This window comes from Taurulus bubalis (assembly GCF_910589615.1).
Source record: "Taurulus bubalis genome assembly, chromosome: 5".
NCBI classification, from domain to species: Eukaryota; Metazoa; Chordata; class Actinopteri; order Perciformes; family Cottidae; genus Taurulus; species Taurulus bubalis.
This window is the reverse complement of record NC_136593.1, coordinates 8,336,341-8,361,437: the sequence shown is the minus strand read 5'-3', so window position 1 is coordinate 8,361,437 and position 25,097 is coordinate 8,336,341. Positions and strand designations below refer to the sequence as shown.

General features: G+C 41.5%; 2 protein-coding genes across 2 annotated transcripts; both read right to left on the bottom strand.

Annotated features, from left to right (window-relative positions):
* Positions 1-7,796: 7,796 nt before the first annotated feature.
* On the bottom strand, positions 7,797-10,438 carry manbal (mannosidase beta like). Its single transcript, XM_079219027.1, has 3 exons — positions 10,226-10,438; positions 9,281-9,494; positions 7,797-8,288 (listed from the first exon to the last, which is right to left on the bottom strand). Exons 2-3 carry the CDS (start codon positions 9,428-9,430, stop codon positions 8,178-8,180), a joined length of 261 nt encoding a protein of 86 aa, XP_079075153.1. The 5' UTR covers positions 9,431-9,494; positions 10,226-10,438; the 3' UTR covers positions 7,797-8,177.
* Positions 10,439-11,486: 1,048 nt separating this feature from the next.
* On the bottom strand, positions 11,487-20,283 carry nfatc2b (nuclear factor of activated T cells 2b; the record flags this gene model as incomplete). Its single annotated transcript, XM_079218047.1, has 10 exons — positions 11,487-11,598; positions 13,006-13,587; positions 14,737-14,869; positions 15,261-15,316; positions 16,494-16,634; positions 16,933-17,105; positions 17,642-17,844; positions 18,383-18,554; positions 18,673-19,654; positions 20,157-20,283. 10 exons carry the CDS (start codon positions 20,281-20,283, stop codon positions 11,552-11,554), a joined length of 2,616 nt encoding a protein of 871 aa, XP_079074173.1. The 3' UTR covers positions 11,487-11,551.
* Between the last annotated feature and the right edge of the window lie 4,814 nt (positions 20,284-25,097).

Genomic DNA, 25,097 nt, shown 5'->3' with positions numbered 1-25,097 from the left:
GGTAACTTTTAAACTCTTGTAATATTTGAATTAAGACACATCCTTTTCCATGAGGCAACATCATGTCAAACCAACGAAATGATGCCATTGAAGTGAAACATTTGAGAAGAAAAGCTGTAAACACATTTAAAGCTGTTGAGTGAAAAGAAGCAAAAACATTCAGTTACCATTCAAACCCTCTTCTTCTTAAAACAAAAACAAAATCCTCGCTGCAGTGTGTGCGCGCTGCTAGTGTCACATTCATCTCTGTTCACCACAGAGTATCCTTGGAGTCGCTCCAGGTTCAGTTAGAACCATTTAGCATGCAAATACTCTGAGAACAGGACACCTTCAAACAGCCAACACACACACATTTAAGGTCATCCCTATCTGTTGATTCAGTCTGTTCAGAATCAATAAGCATCTACAGGGAACACAAACAAAGGACAGAAACAGTTTCACCTCCTGCAGGTAATTATAACGCCGCTTCTCCTTCCCACCTCGATGCAGAACACATCTACTGTGGCCCGATGAAAGCAACAAAAGTCATCGTGAGCCCTGGCAAAGACAAAACATGCTCAGACAGTCAAGTGCGCCCACAGAAAGTTGTAGTGCCGTGTTCAAACACCAAGTCCGCCCCTCGAGGCATCGCAGGGTGATTCACTGCGAGACCGGCTATTTCAGGCCGGCTGAAACAGAGACAGTCATACACACATGAAACAGCCCTGTTCCTTTTCGAATAGAGGCCCTCTCGGATCCACACAGAGTCTATGCTCCTTGTGTATGTGCGTGTGTGTGTGCGAGCAGCTGTTCCTTGGTTCCTCTGGGAAACGAGGATCTATCGCCCACCAACGCCCAACCACGGCTGAATCTCACATCCTTTTTCCAACAAGTGCATGCATCCGTGTGAGTGTCTCCAGCACAGAGTCTGACAGACAGGACAGAGAGGGTTATTAACAGATAAGGAGGAAGGAACTGGCAGTGGCTGTAAAAAGAACTTGTAGGTGGTTGTTGTGTACTGCATGGACAGCTGAGGCTTAGTGGGTGTTTTAAGTGTAACGTCTGTGCATAACATAATTACACAGGTACGGGGAACCTCAAAAGATATGGAAGGACCTCACTGTGGAGATGTGTGGGCATGCAAGCCTGCCGAGTGTGTGCAAATGAGTGACTTTGAGCGCACACGTACGGTCACGCAGGCTTTGATTCAACTGCTGCCAGGATGTAATCTGGCGCACTGGGGGGGTTAATGTATCCCGCGGTGCAACACTGAGTCACACACAGAGACGGGTCCATAGGCCTGCAGGAGGACAGGACTGTGTGAATCGTACGAAGAATAAACCGCTCGATTTAGCCAACTGCTCTGGATATCAGTCATGGACTTTGTGGCCTAAAACATCTAACAGCTCACCGAGGATCAGAAACAAGCAAAAGTACAAAACGCAAGCAGAATGATCACAGTCTTAGAGTCTGCAGAATAATGAAGGCGATTATGATTGAACGGTCCATGGAGTCAATATATGCAAGCAAGCATATAATTGGGGTCCTTGAATCTATGCAAAAACTACTGAGAGATGAGTCTTGCAAATTGATGATTTGTATTTTAAGATGGAATGTTCACACTATGAGCAACTAAAAGAAACAAAACGGTCAAGCGTAGCCAGCTACATCGTCGCCATTGAAGCGTTGCTCACTCGTTGACGTAGTTATGTCTTTAAATAGCACTCGGAACTGGCAAGTTCTTTAATTTTTTTTTTTAGACGTAGAAGAAAAGGATTAGTGGGAAACAGAGAAGGAAACCAGAAATGGTTAAACAAAAAAAAAATTGGTTGACGCATGTTGAATAAAAGTTGAAGCCAGCGAAAGTTTGTGGCTTCATCTCAGCTTCCATTGAAAATGACTTGTAGCCTGTTTCTCATTGTGTGAACACAGCTTTAGCATCAAATAGCAACAGTGTCACTTCTGTTCACGTCGCTTACAATGTGAAGTGACTTCAGTTCGCCCGTCAGTGACCTCAGAGGAGGCCTTCACTGGGCTACTGACTGCTGTCATCAAAAGCTCGAAAGCTTGAGCACCTGAACTGCAGCGCAGAGCGTAGAAGCACAACGCTCCAGGAGAGGAGTTGAAGGCAAAGCTGACGGTAAAAACATGACAACTAACAAAAAAGTTTTGTCTGTAACTTCTTCCTGACGGCTTGTGATGGAAGATGATGCAAAAATAGTGATGCTCCCGTTGATCTGATACAAGGAGGTCAGAGCAAGTTGGAGAATGAACCTCAATGATCTGATGGGAGATTCAATATCTACAAATTCTAATTTCTCTAAATTGATGGAAGTTCTACAAAGTTAAAGTTTGCAGTTGGCACACCTACTACGCAAGATTTGACATTCGATTAGGAAAACTGACTGATCATCACGATTAAGCACACACTGATAAAGTGAGGTAATGATCCTCATCAGCACTGCACACGTATCCCAGAGCAGTGATGGCAGAAGCCACGTCCGATGAGACTCATCGCCCTGGTTCTCTCCAGGACGCTGCAAACACCAGAGTGCCCTTGAAAGCCTCACAGCTGGCGTATGCAAACAATAGAGCCAGCACGGCAGCTGAGCCTTTAGTAGTCACAGTGCCCTAACATTAAAAAAGGTGAAAACATGTGACTACGTCCAACATTATGATTTAACACGGAGGAGGGAAGATGACGGAGAGACAAAAGCATATTGTACAAAAGAACAAAACATGATATGAAGAAGAGAAATTAAAAAAAATACGGAAGGGATTTTGAGGGATTATGAGAGATATCTGTCCGATGTGAGCTTTTCCATTCAACGGAAGCATGGAGGAACGTTGGAGAACCACATTGCACCACACTGCTACGGCATGAACAGGCACCTGAGCGATGGGAGGCTGGATAAAGGGAGGGAGGAGGGAGATGAGGAGGGGGAGTATTCCAAAAGAAACTCTTGTTGCCTTATACCTGGCTTTACAGGATCACTATTGCATTGTATGAAACACTTTCTTACCATTACATGTGTATGTTAAAAGTGTATGTTTTATTTTATTGTAATTCAAAGCAGTACAAGCTGCCTTTCCGGTATGAATGTGCTCTAGTTACCCCAACATGTGGTTTAAATGTCCGAAAAGAGACAATAAACTCATCGACATGCTGTCTGTGTGAATAAAGTTGGGCCTGGCTGTGTTGTAGGAATGGAGATTTGAGGGACTAGATGTGAATCTCGGCAAATAGAGGCTTCCTTCAAGGGCGTCCCCTGAGGGGTGTTTACCTCGGGAACAATGATTGAGTTCAAAAGCACTTCATTTTCCGCAGTACGTTCATCACCAGCCTGTGTCTCGCTCACAGTCTCACTGTTGACCGAGTCTCACAAAATCTATAACAAAAGAAGAAACAAAACCTGTCTCTGTACATGGGCCAAATAATGAATGGCAAGTGAGAGAGCGTCAATGCCGACAACGTATGAAAGTCAATAAAGAAGGCAAGTCCAGTCAGTCACATTACATTAGGGTTGACACAGACAGTATTTTCAAGTCTGACTCTTTGATTCAAACAGGATTCAGATTCACATGTGCATTGAAACTGTTTTTGGTTCCTGTTATTTTTCCTCCTGTCCTTAGTGGTCGCTAAGAGATTGTACGTGATTCCCATAGATCAAAAATATCTCATGACTCACAGACGATGAATCCTACCGACTGAAATATCTCGACAGCTAACTAGCGGATGGATCATCATAAAATGTGGTTCAGGCGTTCAAGTTTTCCCTCAGGATAAATTGTAAGAACTTTTGGCGACCCCAAGTAAAGCTTTTAAAATTGCCCAAATCTTTGCAAATATTGCAAAACTGATATCAGCTTTGTTTACTGCAGGTGAACGGGTTAAACTACGATTGGTGAGCATGGTAAACAATAAACCTGCTTAACATCAGCATGCCCGATGGCTGCCGTGAGAAGTTTAGTTTGCTAATGTTGGCATGCATCTCCTGTACCAGCCGCACTAAGCAGCGAGCGCGGCTGCAGACTCGTAGTCCCTCTTTCCCCATAAAAGACCCTCCTCCAGAGCTTCACAAGGAAGCATTGTATCCAGACAATGAAGGAATTTGGTACTGGAATGACAAACTTTGGATGCACTCTCAGATTAGACTAACTCGGACTGCAGAGGCCTCGTGTTGGTTCAAGATAAACTAAAGGGAAATGTCGTCTCTTACATTGAATTTGGAGTGATCAAAGGTTAATGTTAGCTTGCGAGGGTCATATTAACAAATATGAATCCCTCTCTCATCCTTGTCCTTCATGACACAATGCCTTTACTTCGGGCCTTCCAAATCATCTGTTGAATTATTCGCACATTGTACTCGTGTGTAAAAAACCTACGTTGCTGGTTTCTAATGTCAAATTGAATTATAACGTAGCTTAGCTGCTTCAGTTCCAAACTATCAATGCAGTAATTTGTCCGAGAAGAACAGGTGTCGAATCAGCGTTTGTGACCCTCCGTCTGAAGCCGAGCACACAAAGCTGCACGTTTCTGGTCGGGCACATGAGCACATTTGGCCGCGACAGACCTCACTGAGTCACAACAGACGGTAGCAGTTGCCACTGTGCTGCAGAAAGCGGAGGAGCTCGAGCCAATGTTTCAGTCGAATGGGGAAATTACAGTTTTCCCTGTGGAGGAGCAGCTAGGGGAGGAGGGAGGAGGGGGATGCGATGATGGCTCCTCAAGATCAAAACAAGCGGAAATGTGCATATCAGCGTTAATGTCCTGTCCTGCTAAATGCTGGCCGATATCCTGACACAGTTCAGTCCACATACATAATACACAGATTATCTATATATAGCCGGAGCTATAGAGAGCGGACAGCCGTGTTAAAGAAAGCGAAAGAAACGCCAATGAAGTCACATAACTATCAAGGACCGTCCCATTTCGGGTTCCCTAAATGAATCGATCAGATATTCTCCGTTATCCCCCCCCAAAAAAAATATACTTTGCTGACCCCATGTCTAGCTATCCTATCCCATATCCCATCTTCCTCAGGGACAAACACAGAGGAGGAAAACGAGGGGAGGGGGATTGTGGAAATAAAAAAACAACAACAAAACATCTCTCTTCAACGAGAGGCTCTGGCTGCAAGTCTGGCTGTGAGGAATCGCTTCTACTGCATGGCTGACTCCATAACGAGGGGAAAAGGGTGGGAAAGAGGACATGAAGGCTGCTTCGGTACAGAGGTGCCACACTTTTAGCAGGTCATTAACTCTACAAATACACATAACTTTCATTAACGACTGCCTGTAATCTCAAAATGAATGTACTGACAGGATATTAAAAAGAAACTCAGGCTAATAATAATAATCTCCCCCTACAAAATGTATATTCTCTTTTCATGTGTTTATGAGCCTGTTTGACCGTTCATCGGTCAGTCTTTAGTTGATCAACAGACAGACAAATAATAAGCAAAACAAATTCAGCTCCGCATATGGGAACATTTTCTGGTTTCCTTTGTCTTTTGTGAGAAGACGTCTAATGTGTTTGTTTTGAATTGTTGACTAGACATATGGAGATTAACCTTGGGTTTGGGGAATATTGTTCAAATATATTAAAATGAAAAAAAAATGATGAGCCAAGAAAAGACTTAAGTTGATGAATCAATAATGTAAATACTCTTCAGTCAACAGCTCAACAAGTCAACACCAGCATCCCGGTCTCACTGCCCAGACAGAGGGAACATGCTGTCTTTTTGACCCATTGTACGTTTCCTCATCTTCTAAAAACATTTTTTGGAGAGAAAGTCATTCAACAATCCAAACAGGTGTTATTTCACAAACCATGGCACCTCGTGTTGATCAGACGGACATCATATCACAGCATCTTCAACATTTTGTTCCTCTTCTTTTTTTAAAACAAACCTGAATTCACTGCCTTATAGACATTAGCTGGAACTTGTCCAAAAGCTCAAAAACAGACTGTAAATAGATTAGCCACATAATTAAAACTCTATTTCCACGGGATTAAGCACCAGTTGTCGGCAAAGCTGCTTTCAGAGAAACAAGGGGTGGGGTAGTAGAGCTGCCTAAAGGAGTAGCAGCTGTCAGAATAATAACGTCTTTGCTATGGTGAGGGAATTACAAAAATCAATTAATTAATTAAAAGAAAAAACGTTAACAATCCGTGTTTTCCAAACGGATCCACATTAGCACGTAAACAGGGGATTTGTGAATGAAAACAGGGATAGAAGGCGACAACGCTGACTGCTGTGGTCGCGGCTCCAGCTCACACACACACACAGCGTGCATATGCGGCCTGATGAATCAAAACAGGTGCTGTTACAGCTCCATTTTGAATTTCGATGGATTGTTGACTCTTGTTTTCTGCAAGCAGTCGGTTTTACTGCGTCTTCTGCGAGCGCGTTTTTTGGTCGTGAGAAAGTCCAAATTAAGACATTTACGCACACGGTGCGCATTTTGTCTGGGAAGGAAGGGGAGGGGTGAAGGGGGTTCTCGTCAACAACGGAGCCCTGGCACACTGAGTGGCACTGACCAAAATGTACGAGCAGCACTGACTTGAATGGCCTGTAAAACAATGAAATACGAGTCAGTGTGAGAGAAGGGCATCAGACGCCGAGTGTAAAACATCAGCATGGGAGCATAAGCAACAACAAACCAGAACCCCTGGATGTAATTCCGACATAAATGTCTTTTTTTTCCTCCACATCCCAATAGAACACCACGAGCTCTTAATTAACTCACCTTTGACGAGTCTGAAGATTCAGCCTCTCTCTCCCCTCTTATAATAAAAAAAAAATCAAATACGCGCAGCGAGCAGCGGAGTTAAATCCCGATGGCTGTCCTCATTAGAGAAATAATGGAAGCGGATGTTCCAGTTGCGGTGGAAACCTCGAGCCGGCCACGAACCCCATTTAGCGAATATGGGCAGAACGGCAGGAAGGGGAGGTCATGACGGGGACTGGCTGCGGGAGCAGAGGGCACAGCTGCCGGGGCGGCTGCGGCGGACCGGACCAAACACCGCGGTGCACTACGGCTGGAGAAGCCCGCTTCGCTGGGGGAAGAGTCGACGGCGCGGTGAATTCATGCGCGGAGGCAGGAGCGGTGTGGGGAAGACATGCCTCGCATGTGGGGGGGCGGAGGAGGAGGAGGAGGGGGGGAGGCACGGGAGAGCGCATCACCGACGGAACACGAGAGCGCACAAATATGATGAGTCTGGGTTTTACGCTTAGTACGCAGCACGACGGATTCACGTCGTGCTGCGTAACTCGACGCCCTGACATTGGCGTTCACCGAGGCGTTGGCAAGCTGTCAACACCCCCGTTTGGCATTTTATGAAAGAAAACGAATAATACAATCATTTATATTAAAATATTGATATTAAAACGTGACCGTTCTGCGACCTAATAGGCGCTCTTGTCATTGGGGACGGTCCAAATTGTTAGTTTCTGTCGATAATGTTTGAAGGAAAAAATACTCAATAAGTATGCCTTTATATTAGCTGATAACCCGTTTTAACACACAACTAGTTTTAATAAGGCGTCTTTAAATCGGATTATTAAATAAAACTATTCCCTATACTGATTTGGCTTGATCTTCCCTTATTACGTAACTTTTTTTTTGTTTATTTTGGATGGTGTCTGAATATTATGTAAATGTTGAAAGTTTCTTTTTATTTTATTAAATATAATGCACCTGCAGAAAACAGCCACAAAACTGCAGCTCTATAAGTCATGATTATTCAGAAAAGAAATGAATATAAAGACAAGATATGATCTAAATCTGACAAATGACTAGATGATGTATTTATTTGAAAGTTGAAATCCAAACACAACTCCATCAGGGATATTCAATTCATAAAAGAAAATAAATGCACAACAAAAAATCCTGTAAAATATGTAGCTGCATAACAAAATTTGATATACAATATATGACAATTTGATTTTTGTAATACTGTATTGAATGTGAAGGACACATGTGAAGGACATGCGGTCATTCTCAAGAGTCTCAAATGAAATGCACATTGTTATTTGTCGTAATAGGACATTAGTGTTTTGTATACCTATAGTGATAATTTTATTGCTAACTGCCAATGTTGACGATACACATGCATTCACACTCGCTCACATGCAGACAAACAGACACACACACAGACACACACACACACACACACACACACATACACAGCACTATCGCTTCTTTTTGCTCTCCTTCTTTGGTTTCTGTCGGATCTGCGGTGCGAGTCCTTTCGGCTTCTTCAACTGTTCAGTAGCCTTCCCATCAGTGGACTCGGTCTCCTCCTGTAGAGCAAACACAGGAAGCATTAAGCACCCTGTAATTTCAAAATAAATCATCTGAGTCTCACACTTACACAGACAGTTTTTGCCAAGGTATTATTTTCCAAGTAAATCTCAATACACAGTCTGTGTTTTATACAAAATACTGTGCATAGGGGGATAGTAATTAGTGATAACAAGCGATATACATTTTAGTTATGCAGTTTTTCATCCCTCCAGATACCTCAGACTCTGCTTAGACTTATCTCAATTAAATGGACTGTGGAAGGAAATTCCCTGAGGTTTTGAAGCACATATGCACACACAAAGCAAACAAAAGAAATTCAGATGTCTTTCAGCAATGTCCCTCTGTCAGCACCGTTTCTGTCTTTGTGTGGCAACACAGAGCTACAGCAGGCTGCTATAAAGGACGGAATGGTGACATACTGTGGAGAGTAATCAGTATCATCTGATGACAGTGTCTGAAAATAGAATAATTAGGCAGTGGATTTAATTGCTCTTGTCTATAAATAATCTCTCCTGACAGTTGTTAGTATGGAGATTGTGGAAGTAGCCCTCCGTGGTTCGGTCTTCATGGACATTCAAAAATAAGATATTCTGCACTTAACTAACTGAGAGCTGGTTTCTCTGTGTTTCAGAAAATAGTGTTTTTGCAGAAACAGATCTGTCAAGCAAGATGGAAGAAATAAAGATATTAATCAAACCATTGTCCTAGTTAAACCATCAGCAGCTGTGCCACACTGCAAATGTTTCCGATTGTACTAATTTGATATCAGACGTAGCCACCAGAGAGAGTATTGTGTGGAAACACTTCTTGAGCGCAACCAAGCCACTCATTTGAGTGAATGGGTGGCTTCATTACTGCTAGTGTGTCTATAGACGCTTACTTAATCAGAATGTCGCCTACGCCCCGAGTCGTATAGCAGTCCAGGAAATACTATTTCTAAAAGAAGAGGAAGACAGACTTCGACCTGCTCCCCTGGGTGTCTACCCACCTGTTCATGTGACTTGGATGTGGGGATGATGACAGCCAGGATACAGATGAGCTGGAAGATGGCCCCCAGGAAGAGCCCATAGCGCAGCAGGATTTCTAGAAAGGTGGGCTCAGGAACCTCTGGAGGGGACAGGTCCACTTCTGCAGACATGATGCTGCTGATTGGCTGTTTGGTCTGTTGCTCTTCAGTGCACCTGTCTCTGAAAACACCACGTCTAGCAGGAAAATAAAAAGAATGTACAAAAATATATTTATTTAAAAAAATAATGTATAAACCAAATAAAGGACGGCTTACTCATTTCCACTTGCTGCAATACGTATATTTAGCCATAGTAATCATATTAATCATATTAGAAACAGATGAATTAAAAAAAAATACGAGGAACGTCCAAAGTCAAAATGTCATTTAACTTAAGTGATAACCAATTTAGTTTCTATCCAAGTTACACAGGGCATAAGAAAAACACGTGTTCTAATGCTATCTGTTATATTACAACAGCACAGCTAAACAGGTACAAGGGACTGCTTCAAATGTAAACCTTAAGTAAGAAAAACGATTGAAAAATAAATGTCAGAGATCCTGAAAAGTGGTGTAAAGACAAACGTGGAAGTGTGAATCAAATGATGTATTGTGCTCTCACATAGTCGTGCTGATTAAAACCAAACACACTAATAAACTACACCCACAGATACTAATAAACATACTGCACAGTTTAATTGTGGACAGACCAGGGATACACCCAGACTAGGGTTAGACCCAGACCAGAGATAGGCCCAGGCCAGGAATAGACCCGGACCAGGAATAGACCCGGACCAGGGATAGACCCAGAACCAGGGATAGACCCAGACCAGATCATTTCGTTACCACGGTAGATTTAAGCTCACGCTATGCATGCATTTCATAAACGTTGACACGCAACGTCAGGACGTGGAAGAAGAAGCTCACCAGTGCCGCAGGTACTTCACGCTTCACTTGTCGTTGGAGTAGTTTTCTTTATTTTTTACATCAAAATCAGGGATAAAAAAATATGAGTAAAGCGGTGAAACACAAAAATGCTAATTAAGCTCACAAAGGGAAAAATCAACATCCGCTAACCGGAAGTGACGCAAGGAAGTCTGGGATCAACTTCCGACCCGGTGAATGGTTGTTTGGAAAATGTCGCCCTCTAGCGTTTAGATGAGATATTCATGTATTAGTCCCACAGTGGAGACATTTGCAGGAGTAGAGCAGCAAAAAGGTTTAATATATCTTTATAATAATTTGTAAGGCTTGAACAAAATTGAAAACTGTGTACTTTCAGTCTCACTACTTTGAGAGGAAAGTGTTCAATTCAATTCAATGTCGTTTTATTGGCATGAAAGTACAAAAAAAAAAAAAAGTTGCCAAAGCATTTAAAATAACAAAAGTACACAATAATATTAATATGAATATAAAAAGTTGAAGCATTTGACCTGGTTGGCCCGTATTTACTCAAGTACTGTACTTTTCAATTTGAGGTACTTTACTTGGGACTACATCACTCCACTATATCACTCCATTATATTACTCCACTATATCTCAGAGGTACTTTTTACTTTTACATTTTACATTTGTCTGACAGCTTTAGTTTGTCTGTCAGATTCAAGTTTTTTCATATTTTCTATGTCCAGAGAAAACCATATAGTATTTATTTATACCAGAAGTATTTAGACATAAAAATTGTGCTAACACCGTGTTGCATCAACAAATAAACACTGAAAGTATTCTTCAGTGTCAGTACTTTCTCAGTGAGTTTTAATTTTAATATTTACCTTGTTTTACTGCTTTCCTGGTATCAGTGAGTTAATCATCATAAGACTTCTTGCACAGAATATATATCATAGTAGCTTGATAATGGTGGCTGAAGTATGACTTTATGTCAGGAAAAGTAATTCATATTAGATTTTAGTTGAGAATATGTGAGTTCCTCTTCAGTCTATTCCTGCTTTTAATGCAAACACACTGATTCATATAAACATAATCTATTTAATACAAAATATTGTACACATGATTACAAAGAGCAATTGTACAAATGAATGGACAAAGATAAGTCAAACAGATTAAAATAAAGAGACAATAGATACACAATATAAGGTATAACACATGTTGTCTACTAAGGCTAAATAGTCTAAAGTCAACATATAGGCCTACGCTCTTTATTGCAACTCATACAAGTACAAGCTTCCTCCAAGACATTCAGGATTATATATTTGACTAATTATGCTTGATCTGATCGACATCAGGCCTCCAGGTTCACTCTCCATTATGGCCTTTCATGTCTCTTCTTATGATGTCATTCACTGTAAAAAATCACAAAAAAGTATAGGATTCACAACTACACTGTAATAAACAAAGACACCATGTTTATTTTACGTAACATTTTAAAGTAGTTCATCTTGTGTTATTTATGTTACATATTGCTGTTGAAACCAAACCTACTTGACAAAAAACATCTCTGATTTGAAGCCCATTTGTGTAGATTATTTAAATTATAATGGTGTCTACAACAGTGTTTTAATTGTAATACTACCAGCAGGTGTCGCCAAAGTCAATTATTTGGGGGACATCTTTTATTTTTTATTTTATTAGAGAGCGAAGGGAAGAGGTGACAGGAAACGAGAGAGGTGGGCATCAAAGGTCCTCACTTGGACTTGTGGTTTGTGGTCAAAGCTGCCATGGGGTCCCCAGAAAAGGTCTAATTTCATACATCCAGTTTATTTATTTATGCATCTCCAAAGTATGTTCCACTATGTTGATATTTTGTTGAACATAGATTTTTCTGATACTCTTTTTCGACAAATCAATGATGTCTTTAATAACAAAACTAAGCAAAATTGCTGCATATATGAATCTTTTGAAATAAATAATTGAACTATCATCAATATTGCATCATCTCAAGAAACAACAACAAATAATATCAACACAATAGTGTGTTTTGTTTAATTTGCTAGAGATGCTCTCACTATTACCCCAGTCTGTATCCGAGACCAGCACAAAGGGCAATGCTGTTGCTTTTCCAAACCACAGGTGTGTCTGCATGTATTTGTGTACAGAGCACACTTCCTGTTTCTGTCTCCATCACAGGGGTGTAAACAGAAACTTTGCCCCTGCAGAAAACAAGGTCAAAGTACATCACTTGTTCTCTCACTTCATGGTGATGTTGCTCTTTCTCCTCCATCATGCTCAAATACGTCAAGAATCATAAGTAAATTGTATTAGATTTATCTGAAATGAGACTGCGGTGTGCAGAAGTGTGGTGAGTTGTGTGAGTGAGACTGAAAGAGGCAGAAAGGCCCAACACAAACCACAATGCAGGATTTGCAAGCGTACAGTTGCAATGTGCTTTTATGCATTTGCAAACTGGACCACAATCCCTCAGACAACTGTGCATGGCTTTTTTGCATAGTATTTTTACATTGAAATTCTTTGGGTGAAGCAATTAATGCAGAATTTTCGAACAACTCAGCTTAACGGCAGCTTCAGATCGATCTGTTGGCTTGTCAAGGAAAACCCCAAAAAGCTGATGCAGAGATAGACACAGATCTACTAGCATCACTCAGACCGGGTTGACGAATGTAAATGTGTTGCCAGTTGTAAACACACAATATTACACTATGAAATACAGAACACACACACTTACTGATACAACCTGTGGTCTGAACGTTTTAGCTTTTTTTAAGAAAGCAGCATGTCAAATAATTACTCACCATCCTCCAAGTAGGCATAGCGGAGATTCTCTTGTTTGACCGTGACCCCCTCTGGAGCTCGCTCCTCGTGGTTTCCTCGACCAGAGCCGATCTGGGTCAGAGGCTCCTCTCGGCTTCCAGCCTTTCCTTGGGCTTGACCTTGGATGTATCTTGAAGGTGGAGACTTTCCCAGTGGCAGCGCTGTCTGCATATAACTCCCTTTGCCCATAGGGGTTCTGACACTGACACACGGGCTGGGAGCGGAGGTAGGGTGGGAAGCCATCGGGGAACCATGCGGGGCGGCACCACAGTTGCTGTAACGTTGGTTGGCAGTGTGGTAAAGCACAGGGTTGTTGATCAGAGTGCTGGCTCTGTGCTGGTAGTAAACTGGCTGGTCGTCCAGTGGATCAGGGATTAAGACGTGGGCTCTGGGGTCCACAGTGGTTAGATGGTACATTGCTGGAGACGCATTCAAAGATTGAAGGTGGTTCTCCTGATCCAGGTGATGGTAAAGCGACTTCATTGACAGGCCAGACAGGGACTGGTTGTCTGAGTAGATGTATGAATTCAACTGGTAGTCGTCCAGTGGTTCTGCTTTGATGGCTAGAATTAAAAGAATGTAAAGGTGAGATAACTCAATGTAGGTCTGCCATTAGGTCACTGACAAGAGTACAAGGACAGAAATAAGAATAAGAGTCTGAAGCCAGACAGCACATTGGTACATCAAGCTAAATGCTAACATGAGCACGTGAACATCCTTACAATGGCATTGCTAACATGGTGACCTTTTTTTAGCTTGTGTTATTTACCAGGTGTTGTAGTTTAACCAAGAGGTTCAACCTTTTGTAACTTAAGGCCCACTTCTAATTGTAAACAAAATTCAGTGGGCTTCTTTCCAAAATACATGAAAAACCCATCAGAAAAAGGAGGGGAAAAAATACATTTGTGTTATGCGCCTATCAAATGATACATTTAAAAAACATATTCTGGTTACCCTCACCCATCAGAGGCTGCCATTATGAATCCAAATGTAATGCAGTCAGGGTCATATTTCCTCACCACACACTTTGGAGCTTTTACTGACGCAGGGTTGTCTCTATTAAAGAATAATTTGATGTAACTTAATCCCAGACAACGTTTGCTAGCTAACAGTGAAAACGCATTTGTCTCTACCTGATGATGTGTCATAATTGATGTTGTGATATTCAAACAAACTGAAATTATCCATTTTATTTTGACATTTCTTATCACATTTAGATATTAAAATATAAAAAAAAAAAATACAAATGTTTTATTTAATCTAGCAATTTGACAGTACCACCATGGTTCACTAGGTGGCGCTCTCAGACCCACCAGTCGGCCCAGTGGTTGAGAATAGCTGGTTTATCCTATTAGCATGATAATATTTACTGATCACTAAAGACAAATTGCAACTGAGGCTGATGGGAATTTCTCTTTTGGGGGGTCGGTCGGAAATATACCAAAGTAGTGGGCCAATTGAAATTTTGACGGTGATGGTGGCGCTTGATGAAAAGTAATGGCATCACCAACACAGGAAGGGTTCTCACTCAAATCTGTACACGATTTCACGAGAATCCATCCAATTGTGCTGATAGAGGTGAGAACGACTGATTTCCCCTGCTGACCCCACTGTGAACACCGATGGCCTTCTAGCCATCACTCCATTCTCAAAAATTCAAGGTACCCCTCATCTTTCTGAGCTCAGCTCTGTCATGGCTGACAGATGTATACCTATCATAGGGGTGTAGATGAAGTGCTGAGGCTGGCTGTGTTTCTTCTTCCCGTTGACGACGTAGAAGTTGACTTTGGCTGGATGGGAAATGGTCCGGTTTCGATACGGAGGGACCTCAACAAAAAGCATGTTCTAGATGGGGATTGCGACACGACAGAAAAAAAGATCCCGCTTCAGACAAACAGTCATGTTGAAACAGAGAAGCGAAGGCTGCCCAGATCTCACACTGGTATGTTTCGAATCAAAATCAGTATCAGAAATAAAACTCTTTGAATGTGATACATGTAGCAGTGTGTGTGTGTGTGTGTGTGTGTGTGTGTGTGTGTGTGTGTGTGTGTGTGTGTGTGTGTGTGTGTGTGTGTGTGTGTGTGTGTGTGTGTTTAGCTTTCTGTTCATGTGAATTTGTAACAGACAATGTTGATGTGATGATCAAATACATTTCTCCAAAAAGTAGATAATTGGTTATGTCAAATCTCAAAGTACCTCAATCCATGTGTCATGACAGGTAAGTAAATTAACTCACAGCTTGTGTTTTGTCTCTGTCAACAGTGGCCTCCACTTCCCAGATTTGCTCTCCATCTGTAAACGGAGAGAATAAAGTGTGTTGACGCAGTTTAAAGCAGTAGCTTGACATTTTGAGCAATACGCTGTCTTGACGAGAGATAGATGAGAAGGTTGAAACCACAATAAACAGCTGCAGATAGCAGCAAGTTAGCTTAGCTTAGCATACACAGGGGAAAACAGTGTTAAAATGGCAGTTTTACTTGGGGTTCTGGGTTTTAGAGGCGCTGGTATGCAGATTGTGTGCTAAGCTAACTGGCTGCTGGCTATAGCCTTATATTTGCCTGAAAGATATACGAGAAAAAATCTGACGATTTTAAAGTTAGCTTAGCTATTTGAGCACATTTATAGCAGGCTCTTTCTGTCTGTTTTTTTTGTTTGTTTCATTCCCACCTCAGTTTTAACCTGCTGTTTCAATTTTCTACCCACGCTATAAGAAGAAAAAAAAGAAAACACAAAGTCTCTGCTCCGGGTCTGAATCTTTATCAGTCTGTCTAACCACATCCTGTTGCATAAAACCCCACGCACAGCAACAGGGAGGCTTTATATGCAGACAACTGTACCCATCCTGCTCTCAAACCATGTAAAGTAATGTAAAATCTTGTGTGGGCAGTCGGAGCAGTAATGAGGTGAAACATTTCCATGTAGAAATCAATAAAAGGTGTCATCAAACAGTAAAAGTTCAAAGAAATGGCTCATTTTATCAGAGTTAACAGTGTGGGCTGAAGGAAAATGTGCGTCACTAAAAGTTGATGTTCCCCGGGCAAAATGAACAAATACTATATGAGTAGGTGCACACGCTGAAGCAGCGTTTTGGGAGGACACAAACGGATGTTGCACAAAATATTAGTTTATTTTAATCATAGAAATCTGGTTGGAGTCCAAATATACACACACAACAATCACAGATCAACATAACAAACACAGTGTGTGAATGTTCATGATAACTAGATGGACAGCATAATGTATTCAAGGAATAGTTCAACATTTTGGGAACTTATTTGCTTTTTTGTTGAGCTTTAAATGAGAAGGTGTTCATCTAAATCTTGACAAGAAGTGGAACTATTATTTTAAGTGCATTTGTATTATATGTTTTGGCTCATCTTTAGTACCTCTTAAAACATGTAATTTGAGGTAGACTAACTTCCTAACTACTTCACATGACCAGACAATGAAACTACAGATTTCATCTCACCTTGTGTCTTCTCTGAGAATATCACTTTGGAGTCAGTTGTGAAATTCTGTCCCGTGAGGACCATTTGTTGACCACCAAGCACTGAGCATCGGTCCAGGTCCTGCCTCTCGACTGCAGGGAGCTCCTGAGCTGAGCGCTGGGCTGAGGAGAAGACACAGTCGCATGAAAGACCACACTGAGGTCAGAAAACATCTGGTGGGAACATATTCAAGGCAAATGGCTTCTCCAACCCACCAACACGAGTTAAGTTAGGGAACTTGTCAGCAGCACAGCAATAGCATCCAACATTAATCGGCATTTACATTTGTAATATGAAGATGTATACATATTTTAGGAGTTTGAAAGATAAAACATATGGATAGAAACAGTAGTGTAAGTAAATGCAAGTTCCACAATACGAGATTTCATGACCCAGCAATAGAAAGCAAACACTCCTTACAGCATTCGATAGGATTAGAGGCAGCTTGAAGAGACACCAGTTGGCCTCCAGGTTGAGGAATGTGGACACGAAACACCAAACGCACACGTGTGTTTTTTCGCCCAATGTCCGTCTCACCATTCCTCAGTTCGATGTCGGCATTTCTCAACTTCAGGATTCCTACACAGTCAATCCTACGAAGTGTAAGAAGAAAAGACAGTGTGCTGAAATTAGGCCAAAGTGCTCGAGACAAGTGCAACAATTGTCAAACTATAGTCCACTGATTTAATCTGTGTCCGTTATAACCTAGTTTTGTTCCGGCAAAGTAGTGGTCTGTGGTATTTCGATAATAAAGAACTTTTTCAGTTATTCATCATATGTCAAATTCATCAAAGCAGGGGTTTTTTTTGGTGCTGTTGTGAACAGCCAGTGTGTGGTAGATATTCTTGGAAAAATGTTCTGGCAGACAGGAAGTGATGCATTTTGTGTTGCCGCCACACACAGGTAGCAAAAAATGACAAAAACCTGATCGCTTGCAAGAGCGGCAATAGCCATCATGAGTAAGGATGAATAGAAAAGAGCAATGAGCACAAAAAAACTGAAAATCCAAAGAAAACAGATGGCATCGTATTTGAGACTCAGTTACATGTATCTCTGCATCTCTAGATCGGTGAGAAAGAATGCCAAAACCCCACAGAAGTGACTACAGATTGTTTAACATGCTACTCACATCACTCTCATGTGGTTCTTTGGCTCCAGAGGGATCTCTAACACTTTGGTCCCATTCATCATCCTCTCCATGCTGGGTGTGGTGACAGTCTTCCCAGTGATGCGGTGGGCTTGGTAGAAGGCGTGGGGTTTCAGGATCCTCTCGTCGGCCGTCCCTATGAAGACCTGCAGCCCCACTGGAGCTGTGCCGTGGTACCCGCGGAGCTAAGGGCAACAAAGATGATTAATTGCATGCTTCACGGTGAATTACATTTACTATGACACACCATTAACGTCCTTGGCTGCAGAGAACACATTTACACTGCACAATACATCTCTTTCCCTGTGGAGAGGATTTCACAGGTCACTGCCTAACTGGCATAGCAAGAACACTGGTTTGCATAGTCTGTTAGTGCCTCAGTGCCAGGAAAACCAACAGTAAAAGTGTTTTCAATTAACTCGTCAGAGCAAACAGACCCATGAACCGATACTTGTATGTATCGACACACGTGACTTGTAACTATTTGGGTATCTTTGAAACGGTGAATGTTCTTGTAATTTGCCCTCTCATTCATTTGCATTATGGCTGTTGGCTTTACATAATCACAATACCCAGGAAATACCACCCCGATATTTACAATCTCTCCTGCTTTATCTTTTACAGAACTAGCAGCGAGACAGAAGGGAAGCGAGAGCGATCTTCATTTGTTTGCTTGCATTTCCTTCCTTCTTTGCACACCCCATACACCCAAAACAAATGCACCTGAACTTCCGGTTGCCCTCCGTTGGGTGTCTTCACAGCTCCACGGCTGCCCTCTGTCTCATAGTGAGCTCTGTGGTGCGATCTGGGCTCCTGCTGGATGAGAAGCTCGTAATGACCAGACTGGCTGGGCAGCGGCCACTCTAAAGACGGAAGTGGAGCTACAGAGAGTCCACTGGGCAAAAGACAGAGAGGGAAGCAAAGTTAAAACATTACATATCAAAAAATAATATTACAATTGAGCAGAAAGACAGACAAAAAAATCTCTCTATCAGAAAGGACAAACAACACACCTGAGTGCTCTGTGGTGGACTGGATGAGGCGGAGGCCACACAGCTGGAAGCATGTAGAAGGTTTCAGACTTGACCTCGGCGCCCGCCCTGCTCATCCTCTCCTGCTCGATGGCCCGGTCGTACCCCTCTCCGTACACACAGTCCTGTCTCGGGCCTTGCCCGTGTGCATCGCGCACCACCGAGTAAGGTATAGCTCTGGGTAGACTGGAGCTGAGGCCGCTCAGCATCTCCTCCAGGCACGGGGAAGAGGTCTGAGTTTGGGGCGGGAACTCTGCTGGGGCCTGGTATTGTTGGACGTAGTAGGACCCCTGGTGCTCATGGAGCGAGGGGATGGGGCTGGGGCTCCGGGAGCGCTGCTTGACTGGAGTGGCCCCCTGGCAGGTGTGTGTCGGGTCATAGGAGCGCTTCCCGTGCGGCGAGGCAGAGCGGGAGCGTTGGTGAGGGAGTGATGAGGCGCTGTGTTGGTGCTGGGGCAGGAGATAGGTCTCGTCCGTGACGCTGTTGCGAGGCGAGGCCCCTGGGGAGGTGTGGGTAGAAGTTGTGTGGATGCCCTGGAGGCCCGGGCAGAGGTCTAAGCTGGACAACCCCATGCCTCCATTAGACGGGGAGACGCAGGGTGAAGCCAAAGGAGAGTATGCCTCTACAGGCCAGCCTGTGGAGGAGTTACTGCTGGCAGGGCTCACACACTCCCTGTAGGCCCCGAGAGCTTTAGTGCCAGGGCTCAGCTCCAGGGTTTGAGAGCTGTGAGAGTCCCCAGACGGAGTGATCTCAATCCTGGGGCTGGGAGCGGGGATGGTCCCTGGTCTTGAAGCCAGCCCCAGCGTGTCAAACACAGCACCGGACAGGTTTGCTGTGGTCGGACTGGGAGAGGAGGCGTCCTGACTGGAGGCTGGCCGGTTGGAGCTGGAGTTGTACGCGGTGTGATGGTCCACCACCAGTAGAGGAGGCTGGAGGTCGCTCTGAAGGAGAGCACCTGAGTCATCTGTCCACAACCAAAGTAGAATTTATTTGTGTCCAGAGACTACTAGTATACCACCCTAAGATAGCATATATACCCTATGTATAAAGACATGCAAGTAATCATAACTTGTGTCTGATATGGGGTTTTTTGTGCACAAAAACATTCAATTACCAATTAGAAAATCGTAAAATGACATCCACGAATTGAAACCACATTAATCTATAATAGAGACAGTTCATTCCTCTGTTTCTATGTTTCTATTTAGTTTCCTGAAACAGAAAGAAGAGTCTTGTGGATTCCCCCTTTCTCAATGACAGTGAAAGAGTAGGATTGCAGAGTAACTGACAATAACTGACAGCTACTCACTGATAAATATCCCAAAGCTACTTTACTTTACTTCACTGCTAAAAAATGAAACACTCTAGACAAAGCCAGCATCTTTAAAATGACAAAGAAAAGAACATCATGCAATTGGAAAAGCCGATATGATGTTAAGTTTCGGTAATAACTACTGCACACACACCTTTATCACAGCCGACAGCAAAGTCCTCCCCAGGTGGATTATACAGAAACAGGTCGGAGAAGTCCAACTCCTCCTGGCTGATATCTTGACCCAGGTCCTCGGTGAAGCCCACACCTGCAGAACTCATCTCCAGCTCTCAATATGCAAATCTTCCTTCGACAAAGTGTATCTATTATAATAACATTCAAACTCGACAACTAACGCAAGCTGTACACATGAGCGATTTAATTAAAAAAACCAAACCGACGATGATCCAGTTGTTCCTCTTGTGAGATCTAGATGTAAAACATGTGGCAGCTGCTCAAATACAACATACAACAACGCGACATGAAGAAGAAAAAAAGAGCGCCGACAGATGCTTCCTGTCACTGAGGATGATGACAAGCAGCAGGAGGTGCGGACCTGCATGTGTGTGTGTGTGTGTGCGTGCGTGTGTGTGTGTGTGTGTGTGTGTGTGTGTGTGTGTGTGTGTGTGTGTGTGTGTGTGTGTGTGCACCTCAAACAGGCCTCATTTCCTCCTGTTTGAAGCAGGAGAGTCACACTATGACATGTGAAGGGAGGATAAATACACAGTGCAGTAATAGAATATCAAAAGGGTCACGTTGTCATCATTTCCAATTATAGTTGTATAAACCTGTAGCCATGTGCTATAGCTTTGGGATTAAACTTCTTTGACTGGATCTGAATTCTCGATGCACGAATCACACCGGTCCGGACGATACACGTATTTAAAGACAGGTTTATTATATAATAATAATACGAGCTGGTCATCAATGGCGCTGCTGCTGCTACAATGTATAAAATATAAATACAGTTGATTCATTGATTGTTGTCTGGATTTAAAATTGTGGAATTTAAAATCCCACAAATTATTATATTCTAATGTATCAAAGGGTAAAACTACATGACTAGTGCATTGCTATAGAAACAAAATAAAGACGTACACTAAAGTCAATGGTAAACTACTAAAATCATAAATTGTATGCTCAATCAAAACGTCTCATCTGTTGCTTGCATCAACATCTCATGCCAAAGTTAGCCCTTACATGAATGTTTTTTGTTGCTATGAAAACAAGTGACAGCTGACATTCATATTTTAGTTCAAGTTTATCTTGAAATTACAATCCGGCATATTTAAACAAAATCAACAACGCCTACCCTCCGTCATATTCATTAACCCTTTATTTTGTCAACAGTTTTTGTTAAAACTTTGTCTAAATTATATAAAAACATATTAATTATTAAGGGTACACTACTTAAGAAATATGAAGGTGCTTATGACAAATTACCCATGAAAGAATAAAAAAAGAAAAAGTGAGGTCTGGCTTTACTGGTAAATTAGCCTGAATAGTAGCACAGATGATCTTGTGCTTAAAAAAATACAATATAAATGCTTGAAATGAAATGGGGGTGTGTAATAACACATATAAGTAAGTGGGCAATGACATCCTCTGTGCCACATTTAGCACAAATTCACACAAAACATAACAGTGAACGCAGCTTTTAGCCACTGAGTGGCAATATTGTACCATTTTCATCCACGCACAAGCTCTGTTAACTCTGTTGCTTCACGTTTAAAACGAAAATGCATATACTTTGTACCTTTTCTTCTCACTACTCCTGTGGCAAGTAGCCGTGCATAAACTAAAGTTGTTATGAGATATCTGTCAAAGATCTCTGCCTCAACCCTTTTAGGCGATTTCAGTACTTTCTACATTGGTATAAAATTACATTAATTCCAGCAGTCATTCAATGGGTTCAACGTATATTTAGATCACCTTCCATGTGCAATTTCTAAAACCAGTCTTTTATAATTACTACGTCTTTATTCGAGCACCTCGCTCATTTTTCATCAGGCGTCAATCTTCAACCATGAAATGTGAAGCCAACAAGTAAGTGCCTTAAACCTGCACCTTCTCTTCTGGCCATCAGGGGGCGACTCCTCTGGTTGCAAACAGAAGTCTGATTGAAGTCTATGAGAAAATAGACTCCCTGATAGAAGAAAACAGGTCCCTGATAGTTAAGCTAACAACGTTTGTTTTTTGCGTGACCAAGTTGAAGTGTATTGCGGTAGTGTAATGAGCTGCATTAAAGTCAGTAAAACAATAATGTTTATGTCATTGTAACTTCAAGTGTTCATTTGATGTTTTCATGGTGAGTGTATGACATAACTTACATCTTAATACTTTGCCGGTGGCTCAAAGTAATCTGCTTTTGTTTGTTTTCTTTTAACGTTTTTTTTTCTAAGCCATCAACCTGCTTGATCCTCCTCAAAGTGAGTAATGTTACTTCACATACAAGAAGGTGACTTTATAATTATATTATATTAATTATACAGTAAACTTTCCAATGTACCAAAGCTTTGTGGTGTATAGCTGAAATACAAAACTGAGCACGGTGTCTATGTAAGATATATTCATATTTATATATCACTATGCTATTTTACGCTGTTAATCTACCAACACCAAACATTTGCAGGACTTAAATATATTTCTTCACAATTAAAAGCAGGGTTGGTAAGAGTATAGGCTTACTATAAATCCCCCCCCGCCCAAAAAAAAGCCAGCCCAGTGTTGCTCTTTTCTAATGAATGGAGCTATAGCAACACTGTTTCTCTTTTTCCTTTCAGAGCATTTGATTCATTGATTGTTGTCAGGATTTAATGAGAATTTCAGCAAAGGTATTTAGAATTTTTGAAGATTACCAGTTCTGTCTTGTGTCAATATTATGGTGTCAGAAATGACCCTCTTAGGACACAGACCAGCTGTGGAACATGTGGCTCTATAGCTTTAGCTCAGTGGTTAGAGCTCTGGTCTTGTAAACCAGGAGTCATGAGTCAATCCTCACTGGGGCCTACTTCTCATTAAATTGTTAATTCAACTTCTATCAGCTTTGAAGATGGAGTCAATGCCAATGCAATTAGAAGAAGGTGAACATATGTTCTTTGTACATTTTTATTCTGACCCTTTAAATAATTACACAAAGTAACACCGTTTTCTTTACTTATTTAACTGAAAATATTTCAGATATTAAAATGTCCTCTGGCTCATTCACATGTTGATGTACACCTGAGGTCACATGTGAGGCTGCAGCCTCGCAGCAGTCATGCGATTCACATGAATCAAAGTGTGAAGTGGTGTGAAACTGCCAGGGACGATATGTCACGACACCAAATGTGAGACAAGTGGTGTTGCTTATCTTTCAGGATGTTCTCAAACGAGAATCTCTTGTCATATTAAAGTCAAATTACCAGGACCACAATATCAATTTCCAAATAACTTTTTAACACGCTTGTTCCGCGCTTGTTGTCTGACTCAGTTCATATTTCCCTGTGTTACATATCTTTTTGAAGTATATGAATTGTCTAAGAGCAAAGGAAAAGTACATGAAATCTTTCACAATTACCATTTTGTTGCTCTTTCCTGTTACATCTTTTTCTTTATTTAGTCTGGTTCAGGAGTGAAGAAGTAATTTTAGTTCATGGGCCATATACGGACCAATTATATCTCATACGGGCCGGACCAGTAAAACCATTGCATAATAACAACACCTCTGTGTTTCCCTTTTCTGTTTATGTAGAAAAGTACAAGGAACAATGCATTCTAAAAACGGTCACAAATAGTGAACCATTCATTTGTGAAACATGATGAAAAGCCTGAGATCTCTCGCTGACCTCTCGGGTGCGACTGAAAAACAACAACAATTTGCGTATCCACCAGAGGGACTACTCTATGTAGGCTGTGCGTTTTAGTGAAACATGTGACTTCTCTGCAATTTTCACACTTTGGGCCGGATTGGACCCTTCGGCAGGCTTGTTCTGGCCCTCGGGCCGTATGTTCGACACCCTGTTCTAGATGTACTTTTGTAACTACAGTCATGACACATAAGCTCTCAACCTCATAACTTACTTTCATAACATAAGTAACCTTGTTAACTTCTGTATACAGTCAATAATTATTTTGTGTAACATGATTTTGAGATTGTAGGATTAGGTTTGTATACTACGACTCATATTAACGCACTCACTGATTATTAATCTTTGATAAGGGTTAAAACAAATTGACAATAATATACACAGTTTGGCGTGGAGGAGCTCACATGGATCCACAATGTTCCTCTTTTTTTGTTATTTGATGCTTTTATTACCAAACTGTGGATATCAGGAAATATTGATCAGTTATCTTCAATATAATTAGTTACTGATGCGATCAGTGGGATGAATTTGAAGAATATTTATCTTGTAACAAGTTGATTTCAATTAGAAAAAGGATTTAAATTGTCAATATACCTCAGATTTTTTGAAAATCCTAGGAATTTAGTAAATTACATGAAAATACAGTGTAAGAAAGACAGAATAATCTGCCGTCATCTATTTTTTCTTTCCAGTATTTAATGCCTCCTTCAAATTAAACAGTTGGAGAAAAAAAGATCTCATAATTTATGTCCAAACTGAGACCAGAATGTATAGCGAGAGTCACAAGCAGACATCTACTCATTTTAAGGAGTCACAAGACAACGGGGCTCGGGATCTACACAGAAAATACATTGTTCCAAACACACAAGGCTACTCAACTTTCTTTTAAAGTATTCCATCAAAAGTTTTTCTTCATCTGGAAAGGATTTAGATTTATTTCATGTCAAAATGTACAGATTAGTTAGCATGAACCTGTAATGATTCTAATCCAATGTTGGACCAAGATCTGAAGAAAATCGCTTGTTTAAGTAACAGAGCTAAATAAATATTTTAAAAGCTTAGCTAAGTAGTATGGCTAAATATGAATGCATGTTTCTCTTTTTTTTATTAAGCTGTAAAGACTCCAAATCACCCAAAGACTTTAATACCAATTCTTGTTTTTCAAAATGAAAGACAGACGTGGCTTATATTTATGAATGTTTTTATTTCAGTGAATAAAATATGTCTCTAAATAAAACAATGTACAA